This window comes from Cyprinodon tularosa, unplaced genomic scaffold (genome assembly GCF_016077235.1).
Source record: "Cyprinodon tularosa strain WSP-4 unplaced genomic scaffold, ASM1607723v1 ctg194, whole genome shotgun sequence".
NCBI lineage: Eukaryota > Metazoa > Chordata > Actinopteri > Cyprinodontiformes > Cyprinodontidae > Cyprinodon > Cyprinodon tularosa.
This window is the reverse complement of record NW_024038699.1, coordinates 211,323-236,456: the sequence shown is the minus strand read 5'-3', so window position 1 is coordinate 236,456 and position 25,134 is coordinate 211,323. Positions and strand designations below refer to the sequence as shown.

Below are 25,134 nucleotides of genomic sequence, written 5' to 3'. Positions count from 1 at the left end.
ATTGTTTATCCTATGTACAACACGTTGCCCATGTGTTCCCCTTTGTAGTAACTGTACAACATTAAGGGATGAAGTGCATTACTATTATTTCCTCATAATCCCAAACTTAGCGGAACTTACAAAGACTGAGATTATTCTTGGGATTCTGTGAAACAATATGAATTTTGGAAATATAATGAACACTATAATATATATAAGATTTATATTTTTATTCACAAAACCGTTTTCTAAAGGCCAAGTCACCAATTTGTTCCATTATGATTTATACCTACTATTCTCATCTATAAAGCTGATAGAAAAACCAAATCATTCAATAACTTTTTCACATGCTAAACAATTGAAGGATTTTGAAAAACAACCTATTCATCTGGTTAAGTTTTTATTTTTATTTATTATTTTTTTTTTGCAGTCTACGGAAGACGATTAGGGCCACTGAAAAAATACGTGTTAACTGATTTTTAAATATTATTTGGTTTAATGTAGGAAAAAAGTCAGAATTCTGATTTTAATCTCAGAATTCTGACTTTTTCTCAGAATTCTAACTTTATTCTCAGACAAGGACAATCAATACACCACAAAGAGGATACAGAGAAGCATGACTCTTTTGTTTTTCTGACCTCGGTCTACTGTGTTAACTTTTCTGTTAAACACACAAAACAATGACTTGCAGTGTCATGACACGCTTACCCAGACAAATGGGAATTATTAAAATTGGTTTGTTCTACGACATTACATCTGTTAAGAAAAGAAAGCTTAATTATCTCCTTAGGGAAATTCTGATTCCAGCCGGTTTAACCGATCAGAAATGCTGTCATCATAGTGGATGATCTATAACAATGAGTAAAGTTATCATGTGTAAACCAGTTAACTGGATGCTTCCTGATGTGCGAGTTTAGCTTGAATCAGCAGCCAACATGCCTGTCCTCGTCTTTGTGCTTTATGTGATTTCAAATTAGTTTCCATAAAAAGGGCTGAATGAATAACTGCAGTGTCTTTCTCTAATACCACTTTTGTACATTTTGTTATATTACAACCACAATCTTCAGTGTGTTTTATGTGGATTGCATGTGAGAGACCAACATAAAGTGTTATATAATTGTGAAGTAGAAAGTAAACAGTACATTATTTAATTTATTTGAGAAATAACAAACTGAAATGCAAGGTGTGAAAAAGTATTCAGAAACTTTTTCGCTGAGTGTAACCAACTTCCTTCAGAAGTTCCCTGATTGCTAATAACTAAACAGAGTCTATTTGTGTTTCATTTAATCTCCCTTCAAATACAGCAGCTCTGTGGAAGCCTCAGATCTTGGTTAAGAAAATTCTGGCGTTCCCTAAGGATCCATCCTAAGGCCCTTTTTTAAATCTACATGCTCCTACTGAATCAACATAAGTTACCATAGCTATGTAGATGAAACATAGCTTAACCTTTAGATGTCACAAGATGACTATGGACTTATTTTAGCTCTCGGTAAATGCACAGCAGAGATCAATGCATGGATGTGACAAAATTTTCTTAAGCTAAATCAAGACAAAATTGAGTTAAAATTATTATGAGCAAAAAAAAAAAAAAAGTCCAACATTTATGCCTCAAAGCTTCGGTTAATCCAGCTGGAATCCACCAATCAGGCTATAAATATGGGAGTAGTGATGGACTCAGACCTGAAGCTTCATAGGCTCATAGTAACCAAGTCAGCCTTCTAGCACCTAAAAAACATCTCCAGCATTAAATGGCTAATGTCCTTGAAAGGACCTTGAAAAAAATGTAATATATTCATCTTTAGTAGAGTTTATTACTGCAACAATGTCTTCAGAGGTCTGTCTAAAAAGTGGATCACACAGCTGCAGTTGATCCAAAATGCTGCTGCCTGCGTCCTCAGTCAAACAACGACAGTAGAGCACATTACCCCAGTTCTAAAGTAGTTTCCACTGGCTCACTATTTCTTAGATGATATGTTTTAAAATAATTCTGTTAGTCTGTAAATGACTGAATGATTTAGCTCCAAAAACACATAATTCAGTGTATCAACAACCCTCTAATCTAATCTACCATGCATACCCACAACTACAATTAAATATGGATTTACAACATTTAGTTCTTATGCTACACTAATCTGAAATAGAAATCTGTAAAAGAGCTGAAACCCTAAAACCCTTTGAAACAACATAAACAAATAATTTTTTCAAAGTGGCCTTTGACCCAGCTATTTAAACATTATTACTTAAGTGTCAATTCTAACTTGATATCCGTTTTTTAATACTTTTTTCATCACTCATTTAACTATTGTTTTATACAGACCTGTTATTTTAATGTGTCACTTTTATTCTTTTTAACTATTTGTGTTGCCTTGATATCAATGCAATGTAATTTCCTTTTTCTCATCTACAGCTTTAAATTGTCTTGTCACTTAAATGCTATAGAAATAAACTTGCCTTGCCTTACCTATCGGGGACCAAACAACATATTAATGTCCAGAGATGATGAAGAGATGAGGCACCATGAGACACTCAGACACTTGAGCTGATTGCTTCAGGAAAGGGATCATTTCTTGGTTTCATTTCCACATGAAACCCCCAACTGGCTGAGTGAATAATGTCAGTCAGTAATATATTCTGTGATACTCCCATGGATTTTATTTCTAATTCAGAGCCCTTGAAAGCACTAGCGGTTCTAGACCAAATGTATCAGGGGGCCATGAGGGGGCCAGCGTGTTTTCATGGGGGCACAGAAAAGCATGAAATATCAAACAGGGCAAGGAATTCAAATATATCAATATAACAGCATGAAGTGAAATTTCTATTCAATTAGATTTAATTAAAATAAAAAAAAATGTCTTATTGGATCAATATACATTCATAATTAGGAAATTTACATATCTTTGACTTAATTTAAGCTAAAATCTGAATTAGAAAAAAAAACTGATAAATTCAGCTTTTTTTAACATTTAGCAGATTAAAACTGGGATCCTATCTCAATACCACTGAAGCTATCATGTTACTGTTTTTAAATAATTAGTAAAACAGAATTTTACAGAAAAAAAAAACATGGAATAGATCCAAAGGACCTATCAGTAACCATGTCTGTTCCGGCGCAGTTGAGAGTATTATGTCTTCAATACAGGGGCCATAACAGGGGCCAGGACTTGATCTATGGGGGCACTGGCCCCTGTTGGCCCCTGTCTAGAACTGCCCATGCTTGAAAGTCATTGTAAATACAGTTGAACAGTAGTCTAGTTATAAAAAAAAAAATACGAGGGGAGATGGTGGAATTTTTTTTGTTTTTTTTGTTTTGTTTTTTGGAAGCATACATAGCCTAATTGATATAGTCTATTAGACTAAAACAATATACATGTATGGTTGTTAGATGTCAGGTACACCTTGACGTTGACCAATGCACCTTACAGTAGAACTGCAGTCAGTCCCTGCACTGGTGTGGCAATCAGTGTCCATACATAGATAGGGACAAATGCAGAGGACAAATTTCCCAATGGGATCAGCTTCATAGTCATGGTTGGCCACTTTAATTTAATTTATTATGTTCAGGATACTCATAAGCCCACAGCCTCCAAATGTTTAAATGACAATATTATTGCCATTACTGTTGATATATAGTCAAAATTTTACACATTCAGTAATAAAATGTCACAGGGGATGGTGTGGGGGATGTTCATTTAAGAATGGGGAGGATTTTTTAAGATTTTTCCAAGAAGGGGGATGCCATCCACCCTCAACTCGTGTACTGCATATGAACTATTGATTTCTTTTATGATCATCACATGTGTATAGTGGAATTGTTTTGAAATTTTCTGTGTGTGTAATTTCTAAGAAAAAGTAAAAACCTGACAGTTTTTTTTTGTTTGTTTGTTTTCCTGTCATTTTAGTAAAATGGCAGACAGACAGGGAAAGTGGTGGTGAAAGTTGGAATAAACCACAGGATATGTTGGCAACTTGGACAAAAAATTAGATTTTATTTTGAAATAACACTTTTGTTTTTAATGGATTCCTTTTTGAAATTACTCCCATGGCCTTTGCAACCACCTGTTCACAAGGCACTGACTGAACCTTTCACCACAGATGAGGCTTTGTTTTGGTAAATAATAATCATCTCAAATATAAAAAAAAAAACATAAGAAATTGTTTTTAAAAAACAGTTTTTGACAAGCAAATTAATGAAATGAGCAATTGGTCTTTAATATGTTATATTTATATCTCCTTATTACAGGGTTTAATGCCAGGATTTTTATAGGAGTAATTTGTTTTTTTATTATTTATCTATTGCTGTTTCTCTGCTGCACCCATATATGCTTCCTTTTTTGCCTCTGCCAATCAGACCCACTCTACACGCCACCATTTCTTTCATTCGTCCCCCCTTTTTCATATTGGGAGGCTACATTCATATCTGCCCTTAATATGCAAACTGTCAGACTTACAGAGGGAGATATTGCTCTGATACATGCAGCACAGTTGGGTAGTGAGGCCTCATAAGTTTTATGAATGAGTGGCAAGAAGAAAGGCATTGATGAAATAAATGTAGCAGTTTTCCAGCAGCCATGGAAACACACCAAACACATCACTCTGAACACAACACCCCACTGTGAAATATGGTGGCGGCAGCATCATGCTCTGGGGATGCTTCTTTTTAGCAGGAACAGTAAGATGGATGGAGCCCAATACAGGGTAATCTAAGAAGAAAACCTGTTGGAGTCTGTAAAAGACTGGGGCAGAGGTTGACTCTCCAGCAGGACGACAACCCCAAAACAAAAAGCCAGGTTTTAAAGAGAAAGTTCGGTCAGCAAGGAATAATCAATGGATCATTATTCATGGAGCGGCCATTTTTGCCCAAATATACTAACACCCCCCTCCTGCCATCTTCCTGCAGTGACATCACGGTGCGGAAAGCCTAGCGCCATTCTCCCCGCTTTACAAGCAAAATCAATGGGAACTACTAGACACATCTGCAATCAACAACAATTATTGAAGATTTCCAGACAACTTCACCATTGAAATTCACCAGAGCTATAGTTAAACTGACAATTCCCTCATGCATGGCAGATGGATGTTGTAATACATCCGGTAAAAGTTAAAAAACAAAATCAGTTATTTCACCTTTTTGATTTATGATCCTCCATGGACGGAATCATTGTTAGATTGCCAACTCGAAGAGGGAGGATTTGCCATTGAACTTCTGGCCAGAGAAAAATCACGTAATATGTAGCCAACATTTGGAAGACGAATGTTTTCAAGATGACTTGGATAATAGCGCGTTGTGACAAACACCAGATACAGCACTGGGACTTGCTCAACAGCTGATACCGCACCGTGACATCACAAACCAGTAGGTGGCAGTAGTGTTCTTTGACAAACATGGATGCCTCCAGTAAAGCACATTCAAATGAAAATTACTCTTAATTAAAAACACTGATCATTTATTGAACAATATGTAATAATTTCATATTTAAAGTTCTTTCAGAACTTTGAATTCTGAATATGACCAGACTTCTCCTTTAAAGGAACATAATCATGTAGAAAGGAATCAAGTAACGAAGTACAAATACTTGATTACTGTACTTAAGTACACTTTTTACGTATCTACACTTTATTCCATTACTTATTTTTCTTCCTACTTCTGACTTCTACTCAACAAAAAATTGTCACAAATAAAACATTTTTTTTTTAACATAAAAAACTTTTGATGGTCATGCCTGCTAAGAACTCTTGATTAAAATAGCAATAATATTTGAGTTTAGCATGAATCTTAGTGGCCTTTGCTATTTTGGCCCTTGGCTTTGTGCAAATCACTGTCTTCATCGAGCCCACTGTAGTGACAGATCTACAGCACATCTGAATGTCACCTGCTGTGTGCCTGCTCGGTTGATGGGTAAATCCCTATAAGTTAACAGTCGGTGAATCTCCACTCGCGCCTTCTTCTAAAAAAAACACCATCATTTTCTTCCTGACTGAGGTGCAGAAAGCGCTTGTTGTGGCCAGGCTAGCGGCTCAACAACAAATCACTACAGGAAGGGGTATTTCTGCAACGCCTGTGGTCAAGTTTTGAAAAACAAAACAAAAACAACAACAAACGGTTTAATTAAAACCTTGTCGGTGAGTTGCCTTTTTTTCTTTTGTGGCTTCTTTGATTGTGCCTTCTAGTTTGGCGTTTCACCCGTTTGTATGCACGAGCTGATGAATTATCTCACAGCTGGGCTCAGAGCTTAGCTAAATGTCGCCACGAGGCGCTTTTAAAAAAAGTAAAATATGCTTTTAAATGGACAGGCGTCGATTAAAAAGCCGTTATCTGCTGTAGCCGCGAAAGCAACATGGAGGAAACATCAGTTAGCTGGACACACAGGGGCTCCTGGCCGTTTGTCCATCGAGGATTCCTCTTTCCTGTCGTGCAAATCGAGGAAAAATCAGCCTAAAATAATTTTTTCAGAGGAGGGATTCGTCATAGCTGTGGAAATAGCATCAGTTGGGTGCTTAGTGTGTTCCCATTCAGCCCTGTGTTCTTTATAGCGGTGCTGAGGATGGACGCCGTGTCGTTTCTTTAGTGGCACCAGAGGCGTAGCTAGGAAATTTTAATAAGGGTGGCCAGGCAATAACCAAGGGGTGGCCGAAAATGGGTAGCCAGAACCTCAGGGTCAATCTACACCAGGGGTAACCAATTAAAAATCAGCGGGGTCCGAATAAAGAAAATCCTCCACCAGTAAAGGTCCGGATATATTTTTAATGATCTCTTGCTTTAACCAGAATTTTAGACTAAAATAAAATGAGGTGTTTATGCATTCATGTGATACATTGAATTATTGAATAAAAAATATAAATTTTTTTTTAACATTTTTTCAATTTTTAAATCTAAAGTGTTTTTTGAAGAAGAGAACAACAATCTTTCAGTTTGGTATACAGACAATTTCCTGATTTACATTTTTTATAAAACATCTGAACTGAATGTTTGTTTTTTTCTTTCTTTTTTTTCTTAATGAGATCAGTGGGCTTTATGCTGCCCTGCAAGGATTTAAACCTGGGTTTGAATGGAGACTAAGCCATTCTCAAGCACCTATCAAGGTGCTCATTCGTGAGCCTGGATCCATATTTATTTTTGATTCTGTTCAGGGTGGAGAATCCTGCTTCACAGCAGCAGGTTGAGCCAAACATACTGAAAATGTTCAGGCTCCGCTCCAGTCCGGCCAGGTCAAGATCCCCTATTGCAATCGCACCAAACAGGAAAAAGAATGGCGAGAAGATCCAGTTTGTCAAATTGAAATTTAGTAACAGATCGATGACTAAAAATTAGAACATAGTTCTTATATATTTCAAAGAACTAACACAGTTTATTTAAACGATTGGATGCAAACTATTGGTACTTCAACATACCAGGAAACAGATTTCTCATCTCCATCAGAAACTGCACATATGTCCCCAACCACCGCGGCCTGGTGGTTGGGGACTGCTGGTTTAGAGGATTATTTCCAAAAGAATGAATAAAAAGGCACAAATAAAGCAGAACAAATAGATCCATTATACGTGGTGATAGTTTTGTGATAAAAAGGATGCATAAAGCAGCAGATAAACGAGTATAATTTACACATAAGATTAATTTGATTTATTCAACCTTTATTCCTAGATTCTTCCCTGTAGGATTTTTATAACATTATCCCCCCAAAGTGCTCAAAGACAAAAACGATTTTACTTGATATCTTGTAAAAGTAGATAAATAGGCTTTAATTTAAAGCAAAAACTGTTAATTAACTGAATAAGACACACTCATGAAATAACAGTTCAGCCCTGCTCCTGTCAGTTCCTCTGACTATTGTAATGATCAAGCACTCATTGTTTTATTTCAGGGACAGAGCTTTAGTGATGTAGAAAACTGTTCACTAGGAAAAAAAACAAAACAAAAAAAACATCCCAAACATAGAGGTTATTGTAATTTACTGGATGGTGGCTGACAACATGCTCCCAACAGCATCATTCCTTCAGCATTTTACAGGAGAGCCTTTTATCTCCACTGGGGCTGAGGCAGAATTAAATCACAATTGGTGTCGTCTGACTAGTGTTTCAAGTATAAATATCAAATTTCTGTCTTTTATTGACAAGTAACAGATGAAATGGACCAAACATGACTCATTTTTGGCTTCACTATTTTCTAGTCTATTTTTTCTGTCTCTAGCAGGTAGGGGTGGGTATTGCCAAAGAAGTCACGATTCGAATCACGATTCACAGGCCACGATACGATTCTATCACGATGCATCACGATACTTGAATTATTGCGATGCATTGCAATATTTTCTCCTCCGGAAATGCTTGTGACACAAGGCAGCGTGCGTCAACACATTTGCAGCGACATCTACTGGACTGGAAGTGGTATTGCACTTGTTTTTGGCTGATGTTCGCCAACCATTCATGCAATTTTATTTATTCATTTTTTTAAATTAATAATCGATTCTTGGCATCAAGAATCGATGCAGTAGATCACGAAAATTAGAATCACGATGCATCATCATCACGATTATTTTGCACACCCCTACTAGCAGGGGCCCAATATTGTTCACATCAAAGAGGCAAAGAAAACAAGATGACTGTCTTGTCATTTCTCTTTTAAAATACATTAAAAGATACTTAATAAACACGTTTCCATTTAGTTTTAGCGAGGGGCTTATATCAGGAAAAAAAAAGATAATTTGACTAGAAGGGCAATAGAGGGCAGAATTGTTTCTGAATCCCGTATATTTATATCAATCCTGAATGAAATCAGCATCAATACCCCTCTATTGAGTATAATCAGGCAGATCAGATCATCAGATATAATCAGCTTGATCAGATTAAGCTGTGTACACTTCACATCAGTTAATAAATTAACTTTTATAGAAGAGCAAATCGAATAAAAAGGATTAACATCAAGATGACAAAAAACATTAACCAGTTCTGGAGAAAAAGATACTTTAGAATAACATTGTTTTTGTCGCTCTTCTTATTATGAGGAGCCTTTAAATGCGGTGGAGTAGAGAAAATCTGCGACTTTCTACAACATTTTTTAGACACTTTAATCAAATTTTATCAAAGTGAAACAAAAACAAAGATCTGTGATAATCATTCAGTCAACAGTTATTGATTTCTGCAGCAGTGAGAACAGAATAACAAAACTCCCAAATGTGTGACCAGACCCATCCTTCTTTGCTCTGACTAGAAAAAGATGGCTGCCTTCTTTATGCATGTTTCACATTTTCAGGACAACAGACAAAACAGTTGATAAACATAAGAACAGAATGTCCTCCAAGCAGATAGTCTTTCTCTAAACTCTCTGAACCTGTGAGAGTCTTACTCCCCTCCAAGGATGTGCCTTATCGAGCCAGATAAGATTTTTTTTTTATTTTGTTTGACCCTGCAGGTGATACTTTCTGTGTAACAAAGTTGATAAATGGATCATTCTTGCAGAAAACAGTCGGTCAGACTGGAATTTCCCCTCTATAGTAAATACTTAAGTTAGCTATTTTTCTGTATCTGTAAAATGTATCTTTTTGATCCATGTGAGACATATTAGTAACTAAATGACCCAGTAATGGGAGCCTTTTATCATCAGAGTAATGTTTAGAGTTTCTTTGATAATAATTCCTCTTTTCACTATTTTTTCCTCCAGTGACAAACAGAGAAAGAATTTGTGTTTAATGACAACAAAATAAATGCTTTTAGTGTTAGTAATGTAGAAGTTTTTTTTATACTAGGTAGGATAACTCATGTGGAAGGAAGAAAAGCCTCTGTCTGAAAGGAATCTGCCAACGGAGCAATAAAGAAGCAGTCTGCTTTTTTATCAAATGGCTCACTTGCATATCATATATTTCTGAGGATGAGCACTGTATCATATGTTAGGCTGGATTTATTTATTTGTGGGATGAAATAATGAAGCCTCAAACAGCAGAACAATTAAAAATGTCAGATATCTTAATCTGCAAGAAGAATTAACACCTTTCCATGCTAAAATTCAACAAAGTTTGCATGAATGCTTTATTTTGTTTCTCCTCTGTATTGATCCCATCATGCATCACTCTTTGATTCGACCAGGAACCTGTGGGTCCCCGGGTCTACCCGATGAGCATGAGCCAGACTACAGAACCCACTAACGATGGCGCCACTGTTACAGAAGGTTTCAGATATCATTACTTCCTCACATACATTTCTGTGGTTGACCTGTGAACTGCTGTAAAGGTTTCTACATGAATGATTTGTTCTCCTCACCATCCACCCGTCTCCTATTCTTGATTTAAAAACTTTTAGTTCTGCTAAGCTGGAGGAAAAAAGACTCAGCATTTTCTCACAACAATTTTTGTTATCTATCAGAGGCTAAAATAACGACGGATGAGAAGGAGAAGGCGGCAGAGGAAGTGTTAAAGGAGGCAGAGGAAGAAGAGGAGGAGGAAGAGTACGTGGTGGAAAAGGTCCTGAATCGGCGGGTGGTAAAAGGCAGAGTGGAGTACCTTCTCAAGTGGAAAGGGTTTTCTAAGTAAGTACATATGAGTGTTTTTAAAAAAGAGACAAACCTTTTGCATTTTAATCTGGTAGGAAGTTGATTTTATCAGGTTTAACATTTCAAATTACTCACGAAAAAGCTGTTTTTTGCTGCACTTTAAAGATTATGGCTGCGGCTTGTTCAGATATTCATAGAAACCAAATTACACCTATAAAAATATAAGGTTATAATAAGAAGGAATAGGATGGGTAAAGAGTGTAGTCATAAGTGCAGATCTAATATTGTATTCCCTGTACAGTTATTTCTATAATGAAATCTTTGAATTAAGGTGAAAAGAATTCAATCCTGGCCAAGTTTAACACTGTTAAAATGAATCAGATGTTTTAAAATTAAAAAAGAAAATTTAGCAAAATGTTTGTTTTTGAATTATAGTTACAGTCTGCGATAGAAAACCAGGAGGATTGACTGGAAGAGAGACTGATACATCGACTGGCTGATATTTTAGGCTAATTTTAGCTTTTTTGTGTGTGTTTTTATCATTATTGGCCATTTCTCACCAATTCATCGGTGCATTCAGCAGACATGTTGACAAGGAGTGCATGTTCCTCCCCTGCATTTTCTGTGGAGCTAAATTAGAGCCATAGAGTTTGTTCAAATATATATATTTGAAAATAAATAATTAGAAACTAAAACATCATTGGAACATTTCCTTTTAGAAAAAAAGGGTTAAAACTGAAGAGCATTTTTTTTTTTTGACCGGAAAGATTTAAACTAAAAGACTGAAAATTGAAACAAAAAAATTTCAAACAGAAAAAAGAGATCTTGCTCCTAAAAAAATTGTTTAAAACCTTTTTAGTTTCAAATCTTACTTTGCAATTTTCGATTAACCTTTTTCAAAAAACATTTTTTGACCAAATTGGCTCCATAAATTGCTACCAATTTTTTTGTTTTTGTTTTATTTGTTAATAGATGGTTCTTTTCTTGTTTAAATTGAGACTGGTGTAATATTTTGTAATTGGAAAAAAAATAATATTGACAAGAATGGAACCGAAAATATGAGCAGCACATTTGGGCGATCGGTTAGACTTAAGTGCAAGAAATCGGCCTTAGAAAAGCTGCATAGGTTAATCTGTAGGTTCATGTTTAATATCTTTTCACCTATTTTTACAAATATGCAGCAAACCTCTTGTATTATACAAAAAAGTAATATAGCATATGCGTATTAAACAGTCAGTGCTGACCTAGGAACCTTTGGAAAGCGCTTGTTTCTGGTACGACTGGTCCCTGATGGTGAAAGTTACACAACATACCGTATTTTCACGACTATAAGGCGCACATAAACGTCTTTTTTTCCCTCAAAATGTGCGGTGCGCCCTTTGGTGCGGTGCGCCCTATGTGTGTTGTAACTGCAACTTTTGAGACTACCTCATTGAGGAGATGATGAAAGAGTGGCTGAGGGAGGTGAATGTAAGGAGACCAGGTGGTTTTTTTCCACTCATCACCATCGCTGTTAATCTGTGACTCCATGCGTGCCCATCTCACAGCTGATGTCAAAAACATGGTGAAACAAATGAATGCTGTGCTCGCTGTTATTCAACCGCTTGACATCAGTGTGAACCGGGCGCAGCAGAAGCAGCGAGTTTACATGCAAAGTCAATGGTTGACGCGCGTATAGGTGCAGCAAAAGGTCCCTCAGCACGTTTTAAGCAGCAGGTGCAGCGCGTCGGGGGCGTTTAAGCATCTGACGCGCCGCCAACGCGCTGCTGCTGCTCGAGATGGAAAAATTGAAGTTTTGCTGCTGGAAGCGCCGCATCAACCAATCAGAGAAGCTGATCTGGGAGCTGATAGCGAGACAGACACAGCGCTCTGATGACATATGATATTAAGGCAAATGAAAAGGGCTGGATGGATGAGGAGATGATGAAAGCGTGGCTGAGGGAGGTGTATGTGAGGAGAACAGGTGTTTTTTTCCACGCATCACCATCGCTGCGTGCCCATCTCACAGCCGATGTGAAAAACATGGTGAAACAAATAAACGCTGTGCTCGCTGTTATCCTGGGGATCTGACAAAGGAACTTCAACCGCTCGACATCGGTGTGAACCGGCCGTTCAAAGTAAGGCTGCGAGCGGCGTGGGAGCGATGGATGACAGATTTAGCGCAGCTGTTTAATTCAGAAACAGAGGATGATGACTTTGCTGGGTTTGATTAATACTTTGTAATAAATACATGAATAAAGCACAATCATACTCAGTTTTGCTCCCGCTCTATTTTTCTACCTGAAAACTTAATTCAACAGCAGCCTCTGGGCCGCGTCGCCTCCGGTTTCACCGCGGCGGCTGGCAGGTGTTTTTTCATCTAAACAATTTAAACTGCAGGCACCAGGATACCGGTAATAAAAGCGAACATATTCCGTCGGCAGGTTTCAGGATTTTGGGTTAATTTAGGAGTGATCACAGCACTCTGTCATCTGCGATGTGTCTGTCTCACGGCCAGCTCCCAGGTTTGATTAATAGTTTGTAATAAATACATGAATAAAGCACAGTCATACTCAGTTTTGTCCCCGCTGTATTTTTAAATACGCAGTAGAGCTATTTAAAGGTAGTAGAGGACATGTACCTGTATATAAAAAACGCGCCCTATAGTCCGGTGCGCCTTATGTGTGTGTTAAATACAGAACACATAACTGAGAGTGCGCCTTTTAGTCCGGTGCGCCTTATGGTCGTGAAAATACGGTAATTAAGTTTCTGTACTTATTTTTTCTGCAATATTCAAGGTAATAATCTCAATTTGTCAAAAAAAACATAAAGGCGAAAATCACGAAGAATTTTTTTTTTTAAATGTGTATAATTTCAGGCTGTTAAACCGAGGCTGAATTTACCTGGGATCAATTAAGAGACAGATGTTTTGTTTTAAGTGATAGATGGAGATTTACAAGGATGGTTCCAATGTTTTCACCAATTTTTCAAATTCCCTAATTCTGCAGTGAGGATAACACTTGGGAGCCGGAGGAAAACTTGGACTGTCCAGATCTGATAGCAGAATATCTACAGAAACAGAAATCGGCCCACGAGGGAAAGAGGAAAGCAGCCGGAGACTCCGAGGGCGATGAGAGCAAATCGAAGAAGAAAAAGGACGATGTAAGTTCAACCAGTAAAAAAAGAAAAGATAAACAGAGATCTTTCTTTTCCTTTTATTAAAACCAAAACTTAAATATTGCAGATTGTGGAAAGTGGGTAACCTGTTAAGTCAGATCAATGCGTATCACTCAGGTTTAGTTCTTACACGTTAATAACCCGAGACTGCTCCCATCAAATATGTTCAGGGGAACGAGAAATGTTTAGAAGAGTCTTTAAAGCTAAAGACATGCTGGTCAGGTCGGCCATTAGTGGCTCAAGCCAACCCTGCATTCTGATCTACGAAATGTTGCGTGTATCCTGTATGTATAATGACAAAACATCTTCTCTTTATCTAATTGGATGAAGCGATAAATGAAATAGTTATAAATAAAATAGCAGCAGGCCCCATTAGAAACCACAACAGCTTACGCTTTTACGCTCTTGCTGTTTGACTTTTGCAGATGAAATAGTTGATTCTGACCAATCAGACGTCCTCTGGTACTGACGTGTTTGTCTGGGCTCGGTGCCTCTTTGTTTCTTTACTGCTTTATACCCCCTTAATCCATAATAATTGGGTGATGCTTTTTGGGTTGAATTCCAATGATTTAAGCTCAAGATGAGCACCATGGATTCTCACGCTCTTGTTAACAAATACAGTGAGAATTCAGCTTATAGGGGAAGGTTAAATATCAGGAACCTGGTTGTAAAATGAACCAGGTGGTGAACTGTGTTATGTATCTAGACATGCTTTCCCCCCCCATCTTTACTTCATTGTTTCGTCCCTTTCTACTCCCTTTTTCTACCCTCATACAAACCTTTACCTAAACACAGCTGATCGATTTTTGTTTAAATACCATATTTTTTGCGACTATAAGGTGCATATAAACGTCTTTTTTTTCCCCCTCCAAATGGGCGGCGCGCCCTATGTGTGTTGTTACTGCGGACGTTGTTGAGACCACCATGAGAACGTTAAAGGGGGAAGTGTGGGCGTGGATTGTGTATAAAAGACCAGGTATGTGCTTTATGCAGAACATTGTTGTCTTAACAACCCTGAAAATGGAGAAGAGACACGCCTATGAAGCACAGTTTAAACTGAAGGCTATCAGCTACGCAGAGGAACATGGAAATCGAGCAGCCGCGAGAGAATTCAAGATTAATGAATCGATGGTTCGCAAGTGGAGGAAGCTGGAAAACAAACTCCGACAGGTGAAGAAGACGCAGCGGAGTTTCCGCGGAAATAAGGCGAGGTGGCCCGAGTTGGAGGAAAGACTGGAGCGGTGGATCATCGAGCAAAGAACGAGTGGGGCGAGCGTTTCCACGGTCACTGTTCGACTAAAAGCAGTAACGCTAGCGGAAGAAATGAAAATTGAACATTTTCAAGGAGGTTCGTCGTGGTGCTTTCGTTTTATGAAACGGCGCCATTTTTCCATCCGGACCAGGACTACAGTAGAGCAGCAACGTCTGATGCATCATAATGAAAAGCTGGCGAGCTTCCACTCCCACTGCAGCAAACACATCGCCCACAAACGCATCCAGCCAAGCCACATCACCAACACGGACCAGGTGCCGCTCACTTTCAACATCCTGGTGAATCACACGGTGGAGAAGAAGGGGACCAGCACGGTACTTTTTTATTTATTTATTTTTTTTACAGTGTCCTGTCTGGCAATGTGGCAATAAGAATAATTGTCTTGATGCCAAAAATACCCCAACAGATTTTACTATCACAAGAGGAGCAGTAAGGCAATTGCCATACTGCTCCACTTGATTCATGCATATAAATTGCTTTATTATAATTATGCAGGGAGTTTTACAGTTTATATGCACACTGAAATGTAAATAGAACAGAAAAACAGAAGAAGAAAAAGGAAAAAAGAGAAGAAAAAAACAAAAGATGAAAGAAAGAAGAGATAGAAAGCAGACAATGACAAAACATTTTCAGTCTGCTACATCACCTGTAACCAGATGAAAAAAGAACAGCACAACCAAAAGACACGGTACGAGACATACAATAAAGCAACACCTTCAAACTATCGCTAAAGTAATATTATTGAGTCTGACATGTACTCTGTGTTACCTGAAGATATGAATGTGGGGTTTCTGTATGGAAGTGAATCTCTGAGTACCTGGAGCCAAGCACCTGTAATTGTTTGTGAGGGTGCACTTGTGCATGTAAAGTTTATCCATAGAAAAAAATGCTCACTACTTTTTTATTAATACTTTGTAATAAATACATGAATAAAGCACAAACACTCAGTTTTGCTCCCGCTCTATTTTTAAATACGCAGTAGAGGTATTTAAACATAGTAGAGGATATGTACCGGTATATAAAACCCGCGTCCTATAATCCGGCGCGCCTTATGTGTGTGTTAAATACAGTAATGGCACACATAACTGAGACTGCGCCTTTTAGTACGGTGCGCCTTATGGTCGTGAAAATACTAGGGGTGCACGATATTGGGATTTTGGCCGATATCCGATATGCCGATATTTTAAAACTCATGTAGCCGATAACCGATATTGATACTGATGTTTAAGCTGGACAAAAATACGTAGTCATTGAAAATAGCAGTTTTGTTATCCATTTCTGACACTTTGAAAAATAATAAACTCAAATATATTTTCATATGCTGATATCAAATAGATTTTTAAAAACGCGGTATCGATCTGTTTTACTTTCAAAATCTCGTGAAATTTCATCGTTCTGTTACAAACTCTCGTGATATTTAGCAAATTCTTGTGAGATTTTGTTAGTAAAATAGATCGATACCGCGTCAATATATCAACATATAAAAATATTGCAAAATTTTGTGAATTTTCGGGGGATTTCGTAGCATAACGATGACATATAGCAATATTTCATTAGTAAAAGAGATTGATATGGTGTTTTTAAATGGCAATATATCAGCATATGAATTTATTGTGATATTTTAATGTAGCAATATTTTTTCCCTCGTCTTTAGAAGTTTTTAAGTCTGTAAAAAAGAAGTTTTTGAGGAAGAAGAAGAAGTAGTATTTTTTATTTTTTTTTAGACTTTAGAAACTCAGAAGCTGATCAAATATCGGGTTAAATATCAGTGGGGGGGGCCGATGTCCGATATTCAGTTTTAAGGCCGATACTGATAGGGGGCCGATTATATCGTGCATCCCTAGAAAATACGGTATTATAAGGAACACCAGTTTCACTCATATGACTCTTTTTAATTGTACATAATCTTCTAGTTTTATATTTCCCTGTAACTGTGTTGATTCTGATCACCATTTTGGACCTGGGAATTCTTATGAGATGACAAAGGCGTCACTCACTGATCAACACAGAATAAAGGCTGATTTACGAAACTAGGGTCGTCTGCTATGAAGGACCAACTCTGCCATATTTAAAAATAAATACAGAAATAAATAAATGCTCAATAAATGTATAAGCATACAATTAATTGCCAACAAAAAAGTGAGACATAAATGTATATAACTCTTAATTAGCTTCTTTATTTATTTGCCTTTGTAATATTTACCTTATTTATTTTTCTGTCCTTTATAATCTTCAACTTTATTTTTTAATTACTTATATTTTTAAGTATTTATTTATGTGCATGTTATAATATTTTTGTCTGTTTTATTCTTCCTTTGTATTTTTTTACCTTAGTTATTTCTTCGCCGCTGTTTATTTCTCTCTGCCCTTTTTACATTTCTCTCTGCCCTTTTTACATTTCTCTATGCCCTTTTTACATTTCTCTCTGCACTTTTTACATTTCTCTATGCCCTTTTTACATTTCTCTCTGCCCTTTTTACATTTCTCTCTGCCCTTTTTACATTTCTCTCTGCCCTTTTTACATTTCTCTATGCCCTTTTTACATTTCTCTCTGCCCTTTTTACATTTCTCTCTGCCCTTTTTACATTTCTCTATGCCCTTTTTACATTTCTCTATGCCCTCAGCTGCCCTCAGCTGCCGTCAGCTTCGGAGCTCCGCTGGTTGCCACGGTCCTCTCAAGTTCGTCACATTTTCTTTTAAATTACGCATTAAATCTGTGAATGGGCCATATGGTGATGCTTAAAAGTATAAGGTTCTCGCCTCAAATGATCTTAAAACGTACTTTTATTGAACAACAGCAACAGAAAAGAGAACATTTAACTTAGTACTCTGAGCTCTGTGAGTTAAGGAGATGGACCGCCAAGCCAACCAATGAGCAGAAGTTGACTCTCTAGGACACACCCCCTCCTCATTTGCATAATGAGGCATAAATGCATAGAGAAATGTAAAAAGGGCAGAGAGAAATAAACAGCGGCGAAGAAATAACTAAGGTAAAAAAATACAAAGGAAGAATAAAACAGACAAAAATATTATAACATGCACATAAATAAATACTTAAAAATATAAGTAATTAAAAAATAAAGTTGAAGATTATAAAGGACAGAAAAATAAATAAGGTAAATATTACAAAGGCAAATAAATAAAGAAGCTAATTAAGAGTTATATACATTTATGTCTCACTTTTTTGTTGGCAATTAATTGTATGCTTATACATTTATTGAGCATTTATTTATTTCTGTATTTATTTTTAAATATGGCAGAGTTGGTCCTTCATAGTCTGCATAGGTGTCGCAGTGAACAAAGAGACGTCCCCGCCCCTTTAGCAGACACTGCTGCACCACTCCCAAATAGCAGGTGACCTCAGACAGGAGGCCTCTGATTGGTCAAATCTACATCCGCTCTACTCATGCGCATTTCCTGTTTGGTACCTTACTGCCTTGTTTTGTTTGTATGACGGCCATTGCGGAAAACGACTCTTGAAGTTGGACCAGCTGGAAAAGCGCTGTGCACAAAACTGCTGGGACCCTTTTTCCACCTGGATCCCCGCTCTTTTTCACCCTCATGTTCCTGCGTTGTCACACAAACTTGCCCCCATTTCCTCACCACCTCGGCCGTATATAGACCCACAGATAGTTTGTGATTGTCACTCTTGCATTGTGGCGTGGAATAACACAGCGCAGACCACGCTTCAATATTGGGCATAAATCAAAAATATCTGCGACAAGCTCACTGCAACACACTGCTGCAGGGAGTATAACCAGCACTTTAGGATAAGCTCCCCCTGCTGGTTAATACTGAACCCGCATCTTATTACAGTATAACTACCGTAAATTGCGGACTATAGAGCGCACCTGATTACAAGCCGAAAACTCTAATTTGAGGAAGAAAATCTATTTTGTACTTTTATAAGCTGCACCGGATTTTAAGCCGCAGGTTTCCCACGTTGTATGAGATATTTACAAATAAAGATATTACACGTGAGCATTTTCTTAACGTTTGATTTAATCCGTATGATAAAACAAACAAATACGGCACATATTATGAATGCTTTTTTTTCAAACTACCTGTAACACATTTAAATATACGTATGTGTCGGTAACATGCAAATAAAGCTGCATATAGCGGTACTTTCAATTGAACAACGCACAAAACATCAGCAGCCGACTAGGAAAAGTCATTAACCACTTTCTTCTTCCTCCTGTGCACTAAAACCCTCAAAGTCCTCTTCCTCGGTGTCTGAATGGAACAGCTTCAGGATGCTGTCACTGACTTCAGTCTCATCCTTGTCGCTCTCACTTGAGCACTCGCGGTGCTCTTCATCCCGCAGCAGCCCAGCCTTCCGAAACCCGCCGGTGATGCTGGATGTTTTCACACGGCTCCACGCATTGAGAACCCACTGGCAGACATCAGTGAAAGATGCCCTTCGCATGCGGCCAGTTTTGGTGAAGGATTTCTCGCCACTGGTCATCCACGTCTCCCACTCACTGCGCAGTGCCACTTTAAATGCTCTGTGAATACTCATCAATTTTATCCGTCTGTTTTTCGCGCCATGGAAAAAAAAACATGTATTAGCCTCACTGTATTACAGGCCGCAGTGTTCAAACAGCAGGAAAAAAGTAGCTGCTTATAGTCCGGAATTTACGGTAATCAGGTTAAAGAAAACAGCGTCAAGTTTAAGAATCTGTCAACTGAAATCTGTGACCTTGATGATGTAATCATTGATTTTTTTTTTTTAAAGGCTTTGCTGCCAGATTGTCTCAAGAACCTCTTTTATTATTCCTCTGTTTGACCTGCAGAATGAGAAGTTAAGAGGCTTCGCTCGAGGCCTGGAGCCAGAGAGGATCATCGGAGCCACAGATTCTACAGGAGAGCTCATGTTCCTCATGAAATGGTCTGTCAAACCAAACTGAGCCTCTCATACACTTTATCTGTTTTGCCTTTTTTTTTGTCACTTATGAAAAAAAAATTTGAGTTGCAGATTAGTCCCTGACCATCACACTAACACCTCTGTGTTTGATTGTTGGTCTGATCTGTTATTGATAGGAGATATCGAACGATAACAAAAAGCACAATCATAAGAAATTTTATAAAATTAGGAGATTGTTTTTACATCACTGTTAAATATGGTAGTTTATTTTTAGTCCCATAACTTAGTTAAGTTTGTCTTTTTTTTTTTTTTTTTTTTACAGGAAGCATTCGGATGAGGCCGACCTGGTGCCAGCAAAAGAAGCCAATGTGAAGTGTCCACAGGTGGTGATCTCCTTCTATGAAGAGAGACTCACCTGGCACTCGTATCCTCCAGAGGAGGAGAAAAAAGATGAGAAAAACTGAGGCATGGCAACGTTATCGACTCGGCTGGGGAAGACAAACGAAAAGACCAGCAAGACATTTCGTGGACTCATTCGTCGTTTTGGTGTTCAACTCAATCAATGCAGTCATTTATGTGTCCTTTCCAGTCTGTGTTTCAACATTCACCTTCGTTTAAATATGGCATTCAAAACCGACAGCTGTTCAATGTGGGACATTTTTATTTTTCTGGGAAAACTGGGTTTGCAAAATTAAGTGATTATCGGTTCATTTTATCAGTGTAAAGAAACTGAATTATTCTCAAATCATTTTCTAATACAAATTAACGATGAGCTACTGAGCATTTAAAAAGTTAAAATTTTAAGATATGTTTGTAATCTGTTCTAATAGTTTTTTTTTTTTTCTCCTGATATTTTAGATTAGGCATAAAAAGAGCCCAAAGCAGGCATGTTTTCTTAATTTTGGATCGTTTATGAGGTGGTCATGTTTGTTGCTGTTCTGCTTTTTTACAGTACGAGTTGTTTTTTTTTACACCAGTTCGGGTTTTATTTACATACGTGCAGAAATCCCTGTTGTTTTTGTTGGGCTTTTCCTTCTCCCCAGTTTTCACTGTGACAACCAGTTAAAATCTCATCTAAACCTCCTATTCTTTAGTCATTAAATTGTACCACAGGGGTAAGAAGATTTTGTTCACTAATGTAGAATGTCACTGTTTTGCAGCGTTTGCATTCAAAAACATTGATAAAATCAGAGAAACTTGTATTGTTTTGGTATTTTACAAAAAGCTGCAAATTGAGATCATCCAGGTCCTCCACCTATAACTGGCTTTATTTTGAAATCAACAAACAGGATACAAAGTGAAGGCCTTGATTAATAAAAATATGGATATCACAAATTGTGTTAATGTTGTTGAATGCATCCACTTAAAGCAAGTGAAGATGGAAGTCTGTCAGTGACGTTTATTAGGTTTGTTTTACATTTCAATCATGGTGACTCGGTGCTTACAGGCTATAAACGAAAGCTTTTCAATTCCAGACAGCAGTGACTTTATTTGACTTAAAATATAAAAACTGAAGCAGTCTCAGATTGAAGGCTGTATCAGTCGGATTTCGTTGATTCAGTCTTTTGTTGCTTTTTAGGTTTATTGGAAACAACTGAACCCGAGTATAACCACTAGCTGTAATGCATCTCCTAGTTTCATTGTATTAATAAACCCACCAGTGCCCAGAATATTGGAAAACGGTTCCAGTAAAATGTTATATGGAAATGACGGTTTTGTAATTAAAACACCTTTAGCAGCTTTGTTCATTCTAATCATTCTGTGAATAATTTGTGCATTGTTATCCTAGTGTTTTTCTTTTTTTACTTGTCACTTTTCGAAAATAAAACCATTTTCTTTGTTACAACACTGTCTCCAATCAACATGTTTATATATATATAAATTTTAAATACATATATACTTTTATATACAGTGCATCTGATAAGTTTTCACAGCACTACAGTGTTTTTCTCATTCGGGTATGCTGCAGCCTCATCCCAAATGGTAATAATATACATTGTTTAGTGCTAGTGTATTGAAATAAAATCAGGCTTTGCTTTATCAGTTGTTGAGCCATCTGAAGTCTTTTTAAATATAAAACCTCAGGTTTAGCACATTTATCATGGTCCATTCTTATTAGCAGTAGTGTTAATTTCGTTAACGAAAACTAAACGAAAATATTTTCGTCAACGCACATTTTTCACCAAACGAAAACTAGACGAGACGAGACGAAAATCCCCACTAATAAACAATAACTGGGAGTAAATCAGAAATCATTTTCGTGGACTAATAAAGACGAGACGAAAATGCAGTTCGGTAAATAAAGACTGGACTAAAATCTATGGACATTTTAGTTCACGAACAAAGACGAGACGAAAATTATATATTATTATTTTCTGTTTTTTTTTTTCAAATCCTGTCTCGTCTCCTCCTCCTCCTCCTCCTCCTCGTCAGCTCCCACACACCCACTTTCAAACCCGGAGCGGGCGGCACAGAGTAGCCTACTCCGGGACTCGGGAGAAAGAGGAGACGTGCTATATGGACACATTTTCGCTTTTAAGTGGAGAACAAAACCAAATGCTTGATTTTAGTGGAAGGGAAGGAATATGGCCACATGATGGCTGGAAAAAACACAACAAACCTGAAGAGACACGTCGCAGTTCACCACAAAGACATTACGGTAAGTTACCAGAAAGATTGGTGGTGATTGTTTATAATGTAACATTAAATCAACGGCTATAATATCCCAATGATATACTAACTGATGTTGGCTAATTTTCATAGCATTTAGTATCCAGGCTGGCTACGTTACGTTAGCTTGTTAGCACGTAGCGACGGTAGCCACTTGTTGATAGCATAGTATGTAAAGTTAAATTTATGCTAACTTGGATATGTTATACTGGCCGGGCAACTATAGTTTCTGTTAAATTGCAAGTTTGATTAAAGCAGACAGACGTTTTAGGTAATCTAGGAGCAGCAAGTGAACTATAGTTAACAGAAAACACCTCGGCAGCTACACATGTATGCTAAATGCTAAAAGGAACTGACACTATTTATCAGGATAAGACAAAATAAAAATAATATGCCACACATAATTCAGAGCAACTTTAACCTAGATTTTCATATACAAATAGTCATTGCTAGGGGAACCACTGCAGGGGTGTCTTTATTTGGTGACATAAAATGCTGCTCTTTTTATCTGCACATTACTATTACAAGGACATTTGAATTGAATTGGCATCAATATGTGCAATCAATATATGCAACCAAAATGCATGCACACCTAAAAATGTCTGCAATTTATTCCTGCATTAAATGATAGTTAGGTTGTTTGTATGAGTTTGAAATGGATGGTCAAATGTAGTTTTTATAGAGACTTAGTTTTTGTTAAGGAAAAAAAGAGACCTATATGCTACTTATACACTTGGAATTCGTGTTATGCTGTGCATCTATCCTAACATTGTATTAATTTCTGTTCCAGATTGAAGATACACCACCACCACCAACAACAACAACCTACCAGCCACCCAGAAACAATGACAGGCCAGCTAAAGCTGGAAGGAAAGCACTTTTGTTGTATCAGTTGGAGTTTTTTATTTTTATTTTTTTTTTAACAACATTGACCTCAAATCTATTTATTTTATTATTCAATGTGAACTAGCTTTAAACAGCCAGCACTTGTGTAAAGTTCATAAGACACTTTATTTTATTTATTTGTTTCCTTTGCCAGGTGTGTTTTATTTGTTTTAATGCAAGCATTTGTGTTTGTGTTCAAAATAAATATGCAAATATTGTCAGAACATCTTCCATGTCTGCATGTGTTCCTTAAAATTGTGTTTTTTATTAAAAAGATGAGAGAAAATGTTGAAATAATTTTAGGAAATCTTAAACGTTATCTGCTGACAAAAAAGTAAAAGGTTAAAATTATATCCTGACTAAAACTAGACTAAAATGTTGACAGTTTTTGGTGACTAAAACTAAACTAATAAAATTATGTTTTCTTGGACTAAAATAAAGACTAAAATGCTCTGACTTAAGTCGACTAAAACTAGACTAAATAAAAATGCGATGATGTCGACTAAATGTGATAAAAACTAACAAGCGATGCTGAAACTGGACTAAGACTAAAACTAAATTTAAAAATGGCTGCTAAAATTAACACTAATTAGCAGAACATCTCAAGATGTCGGGAGATGAAGCCTTCAGACTTAAGTTGCTCTAAGGATATAAAGGGGTGAAAATATGATTTTTTTAACTTAATAAAATAACTAGATTGTGTTTGTGTGATGACATTAAGGATTTGTTTTTAATATGGTCTCAGTATGATGTTGATTTATGATCCAAGAGAAAATGGAAATAAATTGGGAGCGATTGTGATTTGAATGTGCTTCTGTTGGAGGGGACGGCTTACGTTTTATGTTGGGTTTCTCTTTTTGAAGAACAGAATCCCATCACTAAAGAATTTGATGAATCAGTACTTAATGTTTTCATCAGTAGAAAGCTAATTAATGGTACTAAGAAGTTTGGGCTGTTGCTCATTTTATGGACAATGAAGGGAGTTTTTTTAAACACTTGAAATTCAGTGAAAAGTTGCAGAAAACAACCAAAATGACACACTAACCCATCAGGTTTTCATGCCATGATTAAACATTATATTCTAATATTACTCTTGTATTGGTGGAGTTACCTTCTGATACGCAACAATACATTTCTGAGAAGCCATTTATTCCAATACCATCCTCTTAATTTAGTTAAGAGGAAATATATTCTTAAAGTCCTTAAAGAAGAGAACATAAAATGTAATGTATTTCTTCTCCAGTCCCAATTTAAGCAAAGGGCATTCAATTTAAAGTTATTAATTTTCTATATTTAATACAATTAAGAAAATCTCTGAAGATCTGCTTTTTACATTGAACTGATGGGAATCTGTGCGGAGATTTGGAGATGAATAAAATTCAGTTTACAGCTTTAACAACTTGGTGCCAAAAAGTGCAGCTCTGAAAACTTTATAAAAGTGCTACAGTTATTAGGAAATGAATCTAATTAGTTATATGTATATACATATCTTTAATTTTAAATGAAAAGTAGTTACAATATGGTAAAAGCATAATTTTTCTTTAAATATAATTTAATTGATTACCAATGAAACTACTTAAGAAATTGAATCTTTCTAAATAATTTGTTTTACCTGTAGGTGAAACTCACTGCAGACCAATTATGAAAACCAATAGTAGCCCCGCCCACTGGCTTTACTATAATGATATGATGTAATTACCACGGCATTTAATGCTGAAATTATTCTGTTTTTTTATTTTATATTTCCTGTTGTGTCTTTGATAAACTGTCTTTTCAGAATAAAGGTGATCTAAAACGCCATGATCCGCTCAAGCATGGAGTCACAGG

At 36.9% G+C, this 25,134-nt stretch overlaps 1 protein-coding gene across 2 annotated transcripts; it reads left to right on the top strand.

The window, feature by feature from the left end:
* Window positions 1–5,906: 5,906 nt before the first annotated feature.
* cbx1b (chromobox homolog 1b (HP1 beta homolog Drosophila)) lies at window positions 5,907–20,808 on the top strand. 2 transcript variants are annotated; one of them, XM_038283485.1, is made up of 7 exons: window positions 5,907–6,099; window positions 10,054–10,135; window positions 10,330–10,492; window positions 13,444–13,597; window positions 14,606–15,199; window positions 19,682–19,776; window positions 20,075–20,808. In XM_038283485.1, exons 2-7 carry the CDS (start codon window positions 10,081–10,083, stop codon window positions 20,214–20,216), a joined length of 1,203 nt encoding a protein of 400 aa, XP_038139413.1. In that variant the 5' UTR covers window positions 5,907–6,099; window positions 10,054–10,080; the 3' UTR covers window positions 20,217–20,808. The 2 variants fall into 2 exon arrangements, with proteins under 2 accessions (XP_038139413.1, XP_038139414.1); XM_038283486.1 differs by lacking the exon at window positions 14,606–15,199 and having other exon boundaries at window positions 5,918–6,099.
* The last annotated feature ends 4,326 nt before the right edge of the window (window positions 20,809–25,134 follow it).